The sequence below is a fragment of the Arachis duranensis genome, chromosome 3 (genome assembly GCF_000817695.3).
Source record: "Arachis duranensis cultivar V14167 chromosome 3, aradu.V14167.gnm2.J7QH, whole genome shotgun sequence".
NCBI lineage: Eukaryota > Viridiplantae > Streptophyta > Magnoliopsida > Fabales > Fabaceae > Arachis > Arachis duranensis.
In genome coordinates this window covers 1,919,841-1,935,566 of record NC_029774.3, presented here as the reverse complement: position 1 = coordinate 1,935,566, position 15,726 = coordinate 1,919,841, and the positions used below count along the sequence as shown (strand labels likewise).

Below are 15,726 nucleotides of genomic sequence, written 5' to 3'. Positions count from 1 at the left end.
CAATCACAAATTCCCAAATCTTAAAAAAAAGATGACACATAAATCAGAAATATAAAGCAAATGAGGGTAAATAAAAACTCAGATATAACAATTTCAGAAATCTTCAACAATTGATGAAGCACAAATCAGCAATTTTAAGCAAATCAGGGCAAATCTCAAATTAGATAATGAGGAATTTACACATTCTCATCCATATGAGGCCAAATAAAAAAATGTTAACAAATCAAAAAATGAGGGAATAAAAAATGCCATTCGAAATTATCATCTTTGAACTTTACAAAATTAACAAGCAAATAAGGTAAATTGACAGAAGATACCAGATTCATTGATAGAGAAACAATGGAGACTAGAGGCACAACTTCAAGATGGTGGCAACGCAAACTCACGGGCGTGCAAACGGCAGCAATGTCACAAACCTAAGGGAGCAACTGGCGCCGCGAAGATGAACCGATGGAGATTTGGAGAGGCGTCGTCGTCATTCGGACCATTGAAGGTGACCGGCGGCGGGTCAGACTACATGATTCCTTTACGGGAAAGGAGAGGAGAAAGGGGGTCAGGGTTGCATGCTGAGGAAAATGAAATTAGATTTGGGGGTTATGGTTGTTAATTAAAATTAAGGGCATTTTGGTAATTTTAAATATTTAGTCTCTACTTTTTTTTTCAAACCAAATAGGATACTGAGACATAAATCAGTCTTGTACACTTCCACACCAAACACAATACTGATACTTATTTCTGTCTCTGTCTCTGTCTCTGTCTCTTGGTCTCTATCTCTTGGTCTTTGTCTCGCAAACAAACGCTACCAAAAGGAATGTAAATTTTAAATTCAAATTCAAATTCTTAATTACTTAAATAATTACTATCAGATTTTAAAATTAGAAAAAATTAGAATTAGCACTTAAACCACCATGTACGTTTACACATTTATATACGATACGTTTTGCATCCCACCGCCTCCCCTCAACGGCATTGATCTCTCCCGCAACCGTTATCATCGTCGTCGTAAAGCTCTTGACACCGCCACCCCTTCACCGCCGCATCAGGTTCTCCTTCAACCTTGTTAGTGGCGCCGTTTTGCACCCCTTCACCGTCGATCTCTCCCGCAACGGTCATCGTTGCTGAAAACTCTTGACATCGTCGCCCCTCACTGACACACCAGGTTCTCTTCCAACTCTGCTAGTGGCGCCGTTTTTGCACTCTCTCACCCCTTTATCCATGTCAACATGGTTCTTCTTAATGGCGGCCATCATGAACTTGTCACACTCGAGATCCATCCACGTCGTCAAGAACGACGCCAGGTTTAGCCTGGGATTTTCGTCTAGCATGAGGTCGTCGTTTATTATCTGGTAGTTGCGTCTTTGGGTTATTTTAGTGGGTATGTGGGTGATTATTTTAATTTTTAGCCGAATGGTCATTTAGTAGGTATGCAGAACGTTATTTTAATTCTTATGTGGATGGTTATTTGATTAGAATGAGTTTAGTTAGATACAATTAAAATATGTTGGATGTTCAATTTACTAAGTATGAGGATGATTAAATTTTTGAATTACTGAATGAGATTTTTTGGTTGGATAATTTGGATGGAGTATTTTTTTTTGTGGTTGGATAATTTGGGTGGAGTATTTTTTTCGGGCCAAATTTCTTGCCCATTATTCACGTTGTTCAGATTTTCTGTTGTCTACCTAGCGGAGCCAAATTGAAAAGGGAGTAAAGATTTAGAAAAAAAATAGCTACGGATTTGGTATGTGAAAAATTTAGTCGCTAATGATAAAATAATTTTTTAAAAAATTGAAAATGCAATAAAAATAATCAATAAATATTATATTTTTTTAGTAAAAAAACTTTTATATTTAGTAAACGATTTATCCATTTGATTCGAACATTTGTGAAAATATTTGAATAAATATTTAAAAAATATACAACAGAAATTCGAAACAAAATTTGATCTTTCGATTTAAAAAAAAATGATCATTTACAATTAAAATATTTTTTAAAAAAAACCACTTAACATAAAATTAACAATTTTTAAAGATGAAAATTTTTATTTTTTTTAATAACGATCGCAGAATTTTGTATCAAAATATAATTTTAAAAGATTTTTTTAAAATATATATTTAATTAATATCTTTTTTTTCCTGTGAGTTAGCATTTTTTGGAGTTTTTTTTATCAACCTAATTTAGTCTTGAGAGAATAATGATATAAAAAATGGTATAATAGGAACAAAACTTATTAGTTTAAATATAATGATAAATAAAATTATTTTATTTAGAAAACATTAGGAACAATGATATAAATTAAGCACTAAAAACAGGCCTGCCTTATGATGTAAGTGCCAATTGTGACAAGCAGGCCTTTCTTTATATAAGTGAGGGATGAGATAAATATGACTTAAAATATTATAGTTTTAATTCAATAGTAATGAAATTTTTTAATCACGAAGTTCTTATTATTGTCTTTTTCCTTTCGATTATTTTTTTTTTCTAAAGAATCATCAAAGTTTTGTTAAAAATCCAAATATAATCAAGAAAATAAATGGAAAAGATCTTAAAATGTTTTCTCAAAAAGTTATTTCTTGTCAAAGTTTATTTGAACATTTGAAAAAATAGAGTACTTTGGAAAAATAGAGCAAATTAAAAGAGCCAAACATCAAGACGAGTTATGGATTACGTTGCAAGATATATATGCATCTCATAGAAAAATGAAGAATTATACAACATTATATTTATTAGTACACTTTGCCAGCTTGTAGAAATTCTCCCCCCTAATGTAGAATTAAAATAATTTGCAAGTTGCAACAACAGTCACTAAGGTCTGATCATGGAAGGTTCAAGTAGACATTAAGAAAGTAACCCATCAAATGAGTATAAGGTAGAAAATCAGAACGAGGACTAGTACTAGGTGGAGTTATGGGAGGTTGCGGCAAAATTGGCATAAGAAGATTTGGTTAAGGATGTCCTGGATTTCGAAATGGAACTGACATTTGAATTCGAGACTTCTAGGTGAAAATAGAAAAATTATGTCATTTAAGTTATAATTCATTAGCATTTTGGTATAAAACTTTGAAAACAATTTTATTCGTATTGGATACACCATAAATTTTATATTTTTTGCCGTTATATTTTAGAAATTTTTTTTAAAATTATGTTTTATTTATATTCATTATTTTATTTCATTAAAGATTGACTTGAATACTTGAATAATGATATAATAAAATGTATTATCGACATCTAATAGTTTTACACATATATTTAATTATATAACACTACATCAATAAAAATGATTACTTTTTATATTACCTATATAAATGGTTATCTAAAAAAAATGTATGTAATTCTACGGTAAAAATATTTTACACTGCGCATTGAAATTAAACTCATCTAATTTATCACCTCAACTCTCAATGAAACAAACAAATGGTAGAAAATTTGTTAATGATCAAATTAAAAAAACTTAAGTATTTTATAAAGATTAAAAACTTAATTTTAGCCATGATAAGAATACGGTATTTTGAACTATTTTGACGGTTAAATTTTTATATTTGATTTAATAAATTGTTAACATATAAACATAAAGTAACAAAGAAATACATTTTATAATAACACGAGAGAGTATTCAATAATGCTATTCTTATATCAAACATTACTGACATTCGTATAAATATAGGATTGTTATTAATTAATTAATTGTGTGTTTAGATTATTTTAATTAACAAAAAATTTATATGAATAAGAATATTTAGTAGACAGTATATTAAATTGCATATTATGATTAACGAAATATTTTTAGAGTTTAATTTTGATAAGATAAAATATTCGACATGATTAATTTAAAGTAGTTATTTTATTTAATATGATGATACGTAATTAAATATATATTTAATTTTTTGTATTAAAATTAGATTTATATCATTCTTGGCATGTGAATTTTTTTCCTCCTCAACATTGCACACTTTGTACATGATTATTGATTACTAACTAATTTTTTACGAGTTTTTACTTGTTTCACAGTCCGATCATCATCACAGAAGCCCATTCATGTTTTCAATAGGCCTTAACTTAAGTAATCTAGGCAAATTACTAGAAGCCCAAACTAAAATTCTATGTTAGATTGAAACTTGATAAACGAAACTTTTCTGCCAAAGAATATCAAAATTTATTATCAATAAACAATTCATAAAAAATGATTATACTATTTTTAAAATTTGAATTCAATAATCAACTAGAGTTGATCAAGTGGTCAATTCACTCATTCACTTAAATAAGTATCAATAATTCGAATCTCGCATTGTGTTTGAAAAATGAGAATAAGGATAATGTGGATAATTAAAAAAAAAATTAATTCAATACTTCCTAATCAAGTTATCAAGTGTTTAATATTTTGATTAATAATATATTTACTATTTTTACATTATATTAATAAATAATATTATGTTAACGTCTATTAATATAATAGTATATAATAGTAATTAGTTTTAAACAAGAAGCTCCAATTTTCTGGTTCTAAATTTACATATCATGATAAAGCTCGAATCTAAATGAATTTGCATCTTTTCTTCCCTCAATGTGATGGTTTTCATTTGGGAATGAACAAGGCATGATTATCTAATTTTGGTAACGAGGCACAAATAAAATTTTCCCAAGCACGAGGCTTGTTTTTCTAAGTTGCTATGATCTGAATTGAGTAAATCTTTATAGTAATTTCTGAGATTTGTGTGAATACTCAATATAATTTTTAAGATTTTAATTTTTTTATTATAGTCCTCTAGATAGAGTTTCGAGCACTTACAGTAATCCCTGGACATATTTCTGGTAATGAGTCATCACCGGAACGCTTACATGACAACATTTTGCCACGCTGGAGGGATTCCAAACATCGTCATTTTGGTTTGGCGCTCTTGAGTGCAAATAACAACGCTGCTTCACTCGTTTCTTCTTCTTCTACTCTCTCACTTCATCTTCGTCTCTTGGCGTTATCGTGGTGTTCTATTTGCTAGGTTGAAAAAGTTAGAGAGAATAAGTAATCCGACTGAAGACTCTTTTGTTGTTCACCTCCTCTACCAGAAGCACGAGGTTCCGACATTGTGATCAGAATCAATAGAACCTTCTTTTTTTATCTTGAATTTCTAATATATTATTGGTTCTTCATGATATGCAAGTTGTTAGTGTGGTTGAGGTTTACTCGTTTTGCCATGATGGAGGATGTTTCCCAGGATGCCCTCAACAACCTCAAATCTCTCATGGATCAAGGTCTTACCTTTTTTATCTATCTCTTAATCCTTACTCTTTTTTTTCATCTGGGTCTCTCACATTTTTTCTTTTTTTCTTATGCTAAAAAATGTTAAAAAATTGCTTCTTTTCTCTTTTTATAATTATGCTTAGTTGATGAGTCATTGTAGAGAACCTTTCAGATGATCCATTTTCTATCTTTTTTTATCTATTATTTCTAGATACTCATTCTGATCTGATTTCAACATTCTAAATTATTCATTCTAAGTTGTCCCTTTTTGTTACTGGTATAGTTTTTGCTTGTTTTCAACATGTGCTATTTTTTATTTCTCTGTACTATGTGGCTGCTGTGTAAATTATTCTCTGTTAATTTTTTTTCAGTGAATTGTGTCTAGTGTAGTTATTTGGAGTCATGATAGTTAAAGTAATTTTGAATATTTCAATCATGTTGTTAACTAAATAGTGTTGTTATTCTCCTGCATGCTTTTTGGTGGGATTTATAATTTGTATTGATTTAGTAGGAAGAGGATAAATTGAGATCTGATTTTTAAGTTTTGAAGTTTCAATCAATGTAGCACAGTATATCTTTAAGACTATTCATTAATTTGCTTAAAGGATTTATTTATTGATAGTTGTATTAATAGTTTCTTCTTCTTTTGAATGGATGCAAATTTCACAAAGTGTACCTAAATGTTTCCTTTTTAAAATTTAATCTTTGGTGATATGCAAAATGTTTATTAAGGATATGTGACCGAAATTTTAGTACGATTTTTGAAAGCAAGGGAGTGGAATGCTTCCCCAAAGCTCATAACATGATAAGACATACTTAAGCCCATTATTATGTTGTTTAATGCTAATCAAGTATATTCTTAATTGTTGTAAAAATTTAATTTTCCGTAACATAATTGCTTTATCATGTTGCAATTAGTTGATTCTCTAAACTGGAGAGTACAAAATGAGATTGACAATATTTTACTTAGTTATTCTCGATGATGTTTCATTTTCAGAAACTAAAAGTCCCACCTAATTTATATAGATCAATTTGCGATTCACAACTAATAAGATTGTCAGGTTATTTAAGAGAGGTACTCATTCTGAAATGACATGCTCAATTGTACTCCAAGATTCTGGTTTTAGGCCAGAAAACCTTTGTCAACTGGTTTTATTTGTTTTTGGATATTTCTAATATTGTTGAGCTATGCTTTTCTTTTTTATTGAGGACTCGAGGCCTATTGTAATATCCTTTCCTCTTTGTTAATAACATTTCTCTTTGTATATAACATTGTTACTAAGTTGTCATTCATGTCATTGCAGTTGTTAACAATAATATCATCCATTGATTATCTGAACTACCTGAGAAGACAAATACATATTATATTGTAAATGCCCCATACATATTTTCAACATGTTGAAAGGTGAGAATATATTTCGTCTTGCAACTTGGTTACTCTTGTGATATTCAGGTCTTGAAACTTGGTTACTCTATTATGCTCTTGCTTGATATTTTCGTCCGATTCCATTTAGATGGAAAACAAACAGAAATTTCACATATAGTGCTACCACCACGCATCATCGATATGAGCAAGAGCCCTAGACAGAAGAATGAGAAGAGAGTGATGAACAAGAAGAAGTGATAAACTTTATGAAAATTTGTGGATTTAGGGTTAAATATAGTGGGATGGATCAATGTGGGTATAAATTGAAAATGAGCCAGCTCAGCTAATCGTTGGAGCCCCAGCGTGGCAAAATATCGCCACGTAAGCGCTCTGGTGATGACTCATCACTAGAAATATGTACAGGGACTATTATGAGTGCTCGGAGCTCTATCTGGAGGAGTACAATGAAAAAATCGGGATTTTGAGGATTACATTGAGTATTCACACGAATCTCAGGGACTACTATGGAAATTCATTCGATCTAGACTATATATAGTGAATTTGAATCCTTTAAATTTTGAATTTTTATTTTAGAAAGTAAAGTATGATCTCTTACCTTTAAATAATTTCTTTTTTATATTTTTGTTGTCCCACTTATGAAATAAATAATGAAAAATCATACTTTATTTTTTTAAGTGAAATTTAAAATTTAGAAGATACAAATATATATATAATATGTGTATATGTGTATTATATGCGAATGGGTATAGGATGATTAAGTGTTTTTTTTTTTAGACAAAAATGGCAAAGAAAAATAACGTACGATACACGATAGACATTTATGTATATATTAAAATTCATTAAATTTTTATATTAATAATTAATTATTAATACATATTATTTATAAACTTAATTTGAGTATATTGATAAAAATTAGTTAAACAAACTTGTACATAATAGTATTTAAGTGTATATTGATTAATTGAAATAAACAAGTAATCGTACAAATATTATAATAATTTGAAATATATTCGATATGAATATTGTAAAATATGTTTACTTTATAGAAGATAACATATATAGTTATAAATAGTTATATATACTTTTCAACTTGTCAAAAAGTAAAATGATGATATCGTGTAAAATATTTTCATTTTTTTATGTTTGAACCTTTTGCTCCAGCTGTTAATTTTTATGTTTTTTTTTTATCATTTTATAATATGCTAACACTTCTTTTGTTATTTGAATAATGAAGTAATATTTTAATATGTACTAGTGTATGAACTCGTGTCTATATAGAAAAACTTATAAAAATAAAAAAAATTATGTTTCGATATTTTAAAAAGATACAAAATAATTATTATTTTAAAAAATTATAAAATTATTATCAAAATTAAAGTTTAATTTAAAAATAGTGAATAATAATCATTTTATATTTTTTTAAAGTAAAATAATTATACATTGATACAGAATTTAAAATAAAATGAAAATATTTACATTAGAATCCTATTTTTTCAAAGATTTTTTTATAAACAATATTGATAGTTGAATTTGTAAATATTTTTACGTGAGTCATAAGTAAAACTTTTAAATTTCTCTTACTCTTAACTATTGAAAGTGCCACATATAGTTGGCCATGTATAAAAACTGATTTGAGTAAGTACAAGCAAACATGAAATAAAATTTGTTCGTGAGATTTATTAATTGTCATGACAAACGATAATAATTGCATAAATCTCAAATTCCGTTAGAGAACTAATTAGGGAGTGAAGTGAATTAGAGCCAATTAACTAAAATATATTTATTACAAAAAAAATAAATAATTTTTTATTATCCTAATTTTTAAAATTTTAAAATAAAAAATAAAAAAGAATTGACTGAATTAGTTTATATTATAATTCACTCTTAGACTTTTTCTAATATAAAATCCAAAACCCAAACCTTTTCTCATTTTGATTGTTTGAATTTTGCGAGCGCACCATAGCGGATTATCCGCTTTCCCTCGTGTGAACCAATAAAATTGCGCGAGCAAGTAGGTGAGCCATGCCTCAACGGGTGAGATTAACATTTCCCCAGTGGAATCTTCGCAAGCCAAAATGCGTTCACACTGTGGGCGCTTATTTTTTCTTCCCAAAAACGTTCCATTATCCATGCCCCTTTTCCTTTTCGATTTCTCAGGCCAAATTACATGAATACCCCCTCGGCATACTTCAGAGTTCACAGTTCAGTCGTCCTCCATCCATCCAATGGCAGTGTGTTGTGTGTCTTCTTTTAATATCATAAAAATAAAATCATACGTCATTACATACTGCTACAAATAAAATACGTGAATAATATATACTTTTATTATGGTCTAAACTCTTTCGAAAATTGCAATGAACACCGAAGTATAAACATCAATAATCAATGTCAATATCAATTTCAATAATTCAATATTATATGAAACAAATCTCCTAGTTATAAAAACAAAGCGCGTCACAATCCCGTTCATGTACTTACCCGTCAACGAGGATAGTTTTGTCACTAAATTATCCCTATAAGTTTTAGTTATTTTTTATGTTACAAAATCTAATTATGAAACACCAACTTATTTAATTTTTATCATAATTTTTTTATATCATTTAAAAAAAACAAAGACTAAGAGATAAAAATTAAATTAAATTTTTATATTATAAATATAAGATTGAATTATGTATTAGTATTTTGTTTATTTTTAAATAAATATAAAGACTAAAATAAATAAAATTACTTAAATACTGTTCATATACCTACACTCAAAATAAATAATTTCAATCTATAAATATTATTTTGATCTATTTTTACCTAATCTCATATAGGTTGAATACAGTAATATGAGTTTGGTCTCACTTATTTAAATAAGTAATCGACTTCTAAAATAATTTCTATTTATCTAGAAAGAAGATCTCAACAACTTCCCATTAAAAGAGAATTATTATTCACCCTCAAATGTGGAACTACACTAAAAGATAGTTATATATTTTACAGTAAATACACTGATATCATATCCTCATGTATATTCAAGTATCAATTTACTATAAACCTGCTTACAGCCTTTGTCGAAGTCTCTTGCATACTATTTATATACCTACAATTTAACCAGACTCAAAATGAATAAGCTCAACCTATAGACATCATTCTAATATATTTCTATCTGATCTTATATAGGTCAGACATAGCAACATAAGTTCAATCTCATTTATCTAAATAAGTAACTGACTTCTAAGATATCTTCTATTTATCTAGAAAGAGAATCTCAACAATTTTTCCAATAAAAGGAAACGATTATTCACTCTCAAATATAAAACTACTTTAAAAGGTGGTTATCTATTCTACTGTAAATACACTAATACCCTCACGTATATTCAAGTTTCAATCTATTACAAACCTGTTCACCGTCCTTGTCGAAATTTCTTGCAAGTACCACCGTCACCTCTTCACGAGAAATTCGGACGTCAGCACCAGGATAAATCGGATGCTGCTTCAAAAAAAAAACTTGAACCTCACGTTCAAGTGTAAATCACTGTTTTAGGTAACCCCAAAATAAATACCCTTATCAATCAAACCCATCTAACCCCTCTTCTTCTTCAACACCACCACAACAAGCTCTAACTCCTAAAATAATGAAATCAACCTACACACCCTGCAATAGCAACCACAATAGAAGAAATAAGCGCATGCTCTCACATTCCTCTTTATCTCTTCTGTAACCCCATAATCACAAGCTATCGCTGTAACAATACAAGGCTCTAACTGTCATTGACGTCCAACAACCAGAATCCCTCTCCATTCTCTCAAAACCTTCCCCTCAACGCCTCCAAACCTCAAATCCAGGCCTCCTGGACGGCGATTCATGAGTCACATGAGAAACACTCATAAAAATAAAAAACAGAATTTGGAAAGAGGAAAGAGAAGAATTCAAAAAAGGAAAAGGGGGCCAAGTGGCTTAGCGCGCAACGACGATACTGTCAGTCGTTCTTCGAGCAACAAAGAGAAAAAAAAGAACAACAAATAAGGAAGAGATTTTTTGGATTACTTGTGTTGTGTGTGACTAAAATCAGGAATGTGAAAACTTGGATAAGGGTATTTTGGAAAAAATTATTTGTTAAAATTTCAGTTTTTGATCCAATTTTTTTAATTTTTTGTGTTTATACTTTTTAAAAGTATTGAAATACTGAAATTTGGGAATAGAGATGGAAATTTTGATACTAATCTTTAAGTCAACAAATATAATACTGAATTTCAATCTCTAAATCTTCGTCCGCAGTAATTTAAAATAGAAAATGGGTTCTCTCAATTTTTTTTAACAATTGAGAGAGTAAAGTGTGATTTTTCACAATTAATTTTATAAATAAGACTAAAAATAAATATAAAAAATAATAAAAAATTAAAAATCACACTTTACATTTTCCATTTTTTTAATAGTTGAGAGGATCCATTCTCTTCAAAATAAATGCACCCTTTCCAAATTTTCAATATCTTCTTAATTTCAATTTAATTTCCATTTCTCTTGTATCTAATTGGTCAGTGACATTATGATGCCACACCTACCCCCGCGACCCAAAGTGAGAAATACACGTGCGGAACCCATTGCAACCGTTGATTTCCAAAATCATCACTCACCGTTAGATCATAACCCATCTAACCGTCCAAAATTAGCTACTAGAACTTTCTGTTCTTCCCAAACCTTTTATATGTATCTTCACCACGCACACTCCACACTCCACTGTTGGCTTGTGCTCTCCTCGTGTCTTAAGGTTAAACCGCTCCTTTTTTTCGCTCTCACTCGTCAGATTTCAAGGTTCATTTCGAATTTTCGATCACCTTCGTTATCTGAGCTGAATTTTTTCCAGGATCTGCGAGCTTAGATCTACGTGTTGACCTAATCTTTTGGTTGTTTTTGTGTTCAGAACGTCAAGCCATGGGGAAATCTTACCCAACCGTTAGTGCTGATTACCAGAAGGCCGTTGAGAAGGCGAAGAAGAAGCTCAGAGGCTTCATTGCTGAGAAGCGATGTGCTCCTTTGATGCTCCGTTTAGCGTATGTTTCCTTGCACCTTCTCCATTCTTTGTCGATCGTTGTTTTCTTCGCCGATCTTAGTTTTGCATGTTGTATATGCTTATTCTGTGCTTGGATAAGCTTATTCCGACTTCAAAATATGTTGTAATGAAAATCTGTGTCCAAACGTGACTTTGTGTTTTTGTAGATGGCACTCTGCTGGAACTTTTGATGTGGCTACAAAGAGTGGAGGTCCATTTGGGACCATTAAGCATCCATCCGAGCTTGCTCATGGCGCCAACGCTGGACTCGACATAGCTGTGAGGCTTTTGGAGCCGATCAAGGAGCAATTCCCTACGTTGTCCTACGCTGACTTTTACCAGGTATGGCCAGTGTTGATTGTTATTTTCTTTGGATCTGAAATGTTGTGGTATTTAAAATTTACTCTTAGTTTTTCGATGTTTTGTGTTTAATATTTTGCGTTGTGTGTTGACGCAGTTGGCCGGTGTAGTTGCTGTTGAGATCACTGGTGGACCTGAAATTCCATTCCACCCTGGAAGAGAGGTATTCTACCTCGTGTATTCCTTTATACCTTTTTTTCATTCTCTTTTTTATTTAAAAATATATTTTAGTTTAAAATGATCATTGTATTATTTGTCATGATTTTATATCATCACAGCAATATCAATATGATGGTGGAATTATATACTGTTACTGCTTTTTGGTTAAATTTACCTTTTAATATATTTTGTTTTGGCGATAAATTGTTATGTGTTTGTTGAAATTATTTGGTAAGGTTCGTTTTCCCCTATTTGTTTTTCTGGAAAAGAAATCTGTTACTTAGATTTTATTTGATGTTTTGAAGGAACAATTTGGTATGCGTTTGTTTTTCCTTCAATTTGGAAATTCTGTTGACTGTGGTAATTAATATTATTGCTTTAAAATCAGGACAAGCCTGAGCCACCACCCGAGGGTCGCTTGCCCGATGCAACTAAGGGTACGTATCTTGGACTTGTAATGTGGTAGTTCGTAATTGATTATAAGATTTTCTTAGTGTTTTATCTAAGTTGTTTGATTTTTTCTGTGGTGCAGGATCCGACCACTTGAGGGACGTGTTTGGCAAGGCTATGGGACTAAGTGATCAGGATATTGTTGCCCTGTCTGGTGGTCACACTCTTGTATGTATTTTTCCTCCTCCCTTGGATTTTATGTATTTTTAGTCACATTAGATTATTAGTTTTATGTGATTGTGAGAAAGGAAATTTTCGTACTGCTATTGACTGGTTTGGCCAAATATTATTGTAGGGAGCTGCACACAAGGAGCGTTCTGGCTTTGAAGGTCCTTGGACAAGCAATCCCCTCATCTTTGACAACTCTTACTTCAAGTGAGTGTGGATTATCTTTGATGATGCTCTTTCTGTTGGTTTCTTCAGCAAAATTTGTTATTAATGTCTTGATCTTTTTGCAGGGAGCTTTTGAGTGGTGAGAAGGAAGGACTCCTTCAGTTGCCAAGTGATAAGGCACTCTTGAGTGACCCTGTATTCCGCCCTCTTGTTGAGAAATATGCTGCGGTATGCATATTGAGGCATTCATTTGCATCACATTAATTTGAAATTATCTGACCATACGATGATGTTTATGATGGTAGTATGGTACTATTGAGTAGTATGTAACCACTATTTTCTCATTTGACGGATTTCAGGATGAAGATGCATTCTTTGCTGATTACGCTGAGGCACACCTTAAGCTCTCTGAGCTTGGGTAAGATTTTCATAATCTATGTTTCTTAACGGTGTCAATTGCTTTTTCAATTTCCACATTGTTCGCTGGGAGCTGACTTTTGTACTTAAATTTAACTCACAGGTTTGCTGATGCCTAAGAGCTACTTGACGTTGACGGGGTGGGAGCTTAGGGGTGTGTCTTGGGAGGCATGGTTGCCCGTGATGTTTATCTCATTTTCCTTGGACATGGTTGTTAATTCTAATGAGGTTTTTCAGATTTGAGATTAGCTTTTGAATGTATTTTGTTGAACAGTGATGAATGCAAGAACGTTTTCTTTGTTAATCCGTTGTTAAATAACGTTGTTCCAGTGGCAACTGGCAATGTTCAGCCTCGCGGTCTTTTTTTCTTACAATTATTTTCTCCCGTATTTCACCTTATATATCGAGAAATGCTAGGGGATTTTTAACTTGCCCTGTAAAATTTTCGCTGATAAACCGGCGTCCTTTTCTTTCTTAACATCAAGTCCCTCTAATAAAGTTACAAAAATTAAAGATGATTAAATTATTATTATTTATCAATTTATTTACTTTTTAATTCCCTTAAAAAATGTGGTCCAAATATTTTTTTTATTTTAACATAAATAATATAAAACCCATAAAATGAATTCTTTTAATTGTTAAAAAAAAATTTAAAGTGTAAAGTGTGATCTAATTTTTTATTATTTTTATTTTATATTTATTCTATTATATGTAGTATATACGATATAATATAAGAAAGAATGGAATCTTTTTCTCTTCTGATCTGCTAACTATATAATAGTGACAAGGTATTCCTAGAATTCTTATAAGATTTTAGAGTAAAGTATATTTTTTATTTTTAAGGTTTGTAATTTTTTTTAAAAATATTCATAATATTTAATTTTATTTAATTTTATTCCTAATATTTTTGATTTATTTAGTTTTGTCCTTTAACGTTTTTTATTTGTTTTAAAATGATCTCTAAATGTTTTCAATTTTGTATCCAACATTTCAGATGAAATTAATATTTAGGGATAATTTTGATACAAACCGAAAATGTTAAGAACAAAATTGAATACAGTTAAATGTTAGAGGTATTTTTTATAAGATTAATGCTACATATTCAAGTTTTTTTTGTTAATCAAATTAGTCTAACATAATAAAAATCAGTTATAACTAGTATTATTTTTAGTCATATTATTTTATTTGGTTGGACTTGGTTCATAAACAAACTTGAATATGTAGCATTATTTTTTTTAGGGTTAAGTACGATTTTGATCCCTACGGTTTAGGTCGAAATTTTTTTTTCATCCATAACCTTTTTTTTGCATACAAAATCGTCCTTAAGGTTCAACGTAGTTTTAAAATCGTCTTTCAGACAATTATATCCTCAGTTCAATATCATTATCTCCATCACAAAAAGAGAGAAGCAGAAACTTAGAGACAAAAGCAAAAACTTAGAGAGAGAAGCAGGGGTTAAGAACGATTTTGGTCTCTAAGGTATAGGCCAAAAACTTTTTTCGTCCCGAACTTTTTTTTGCATACAAAAGCATCCCTAAGGTTTAACTTGGTTTTAATATCGTTCTTACCTTAGGGACTAAAATCGTACGGAGGTGGCGGCGAAAGCGGAGGCAGAGGTGGATCGTGGACACTTTTTTCTTCTTCTTCCCTTCCCCCTTCGTCTTCTTTCTTTCTCCCTTCGCAGGAGTAGAAACACTATCTTTCTCTTATTTTTTTATTTTATAATTTTTTGTTATGGATATTTTGGTCCAAAAATTTAATATTTAAGTAAAAATGATGATTTTAAAATTTGGTTTTAAACCTTAAGGACGATTTTGTATGCAAAAAAAAAAAAAAATTGGGGACGAAAAATTTTTTTGACCTATACCTTAAGAACCAAAATCGTACTTAACCCGAGAAGCGGAGAGAAGGAAGCTCGTCGTCGCTTGGCCCTCGCCCTCGCAGCGTTGCGACTTGGCCCTAAGCTTGCCGCGACTCGTGCCCTAGGTTCCCTGTGTTAATGTTGCAAGTGTGAGGAGTGTATAAAGTTAGTCTCACATCAAAGAAAGCAAGGAAGAGTGAGGAGTTTATAAGATGAGAGACCCATTAACTTACTACCTTAAGGTTTTGAGTTGGATGTGGTGTCTTCTCATCTTATGTTATCTCATTTGATTCCTCCCCAAAATCTCCCCGGTGGTCGAGAGCTCTCCACGGTTGGCCCAACAAAGTAGTATCAGAGTCGATGGTTAATCGATCTGGTTGTTTTAAGGAGTATTCAAGGTGAACGATCGAAAGTCTTCTCGGAAAAGGTGGTCCGGGCGGCGTGTCTCGTGGTGTTTTGCGGCGGTATGATGGATGAATACTCGTGG

The 15,726-nt window shown here is 31.0% G+C and overlaps 1 protein-coding gene across 1 annotated transcript; it reads left to right on the top strand.

Moving 5' to 3' along the window:
* The first annotated feature begins 11,282 nt into the window (after nt 1-11,282).
* On the top strand, nt 11,283-13,806 carry LOC107476911 (L-ascorbate peroxidase, cytosolic). Its single transcript, XM_016096857.3, has 10 exons — nt 11,283-11,421; nt 11,531-11,660; nt 11,827-12,001; nt 12,117-12,182; nt 12,567-12,615; nt 12,711-12,796; nt 12,924-13,003; nt 13,087-13,189; nt 13,321-13,379; nt 13,482-13,806. The coding sequence occupies exons 2-10, from the start codon at nt 11,542-11,544 to the stop codon at nt 13,495-13,497; spliced, it is 753 nt and encodes a 250-aa protein (XP_015952343.1). The 5' UTR covers nt 11,283-11,421; nt 11,531-11,541; the 3' UTR covers nt 13,498-13,806.
* Nucleotides 13,807-15,726: the final 1,920 nt, after the last annotated feature.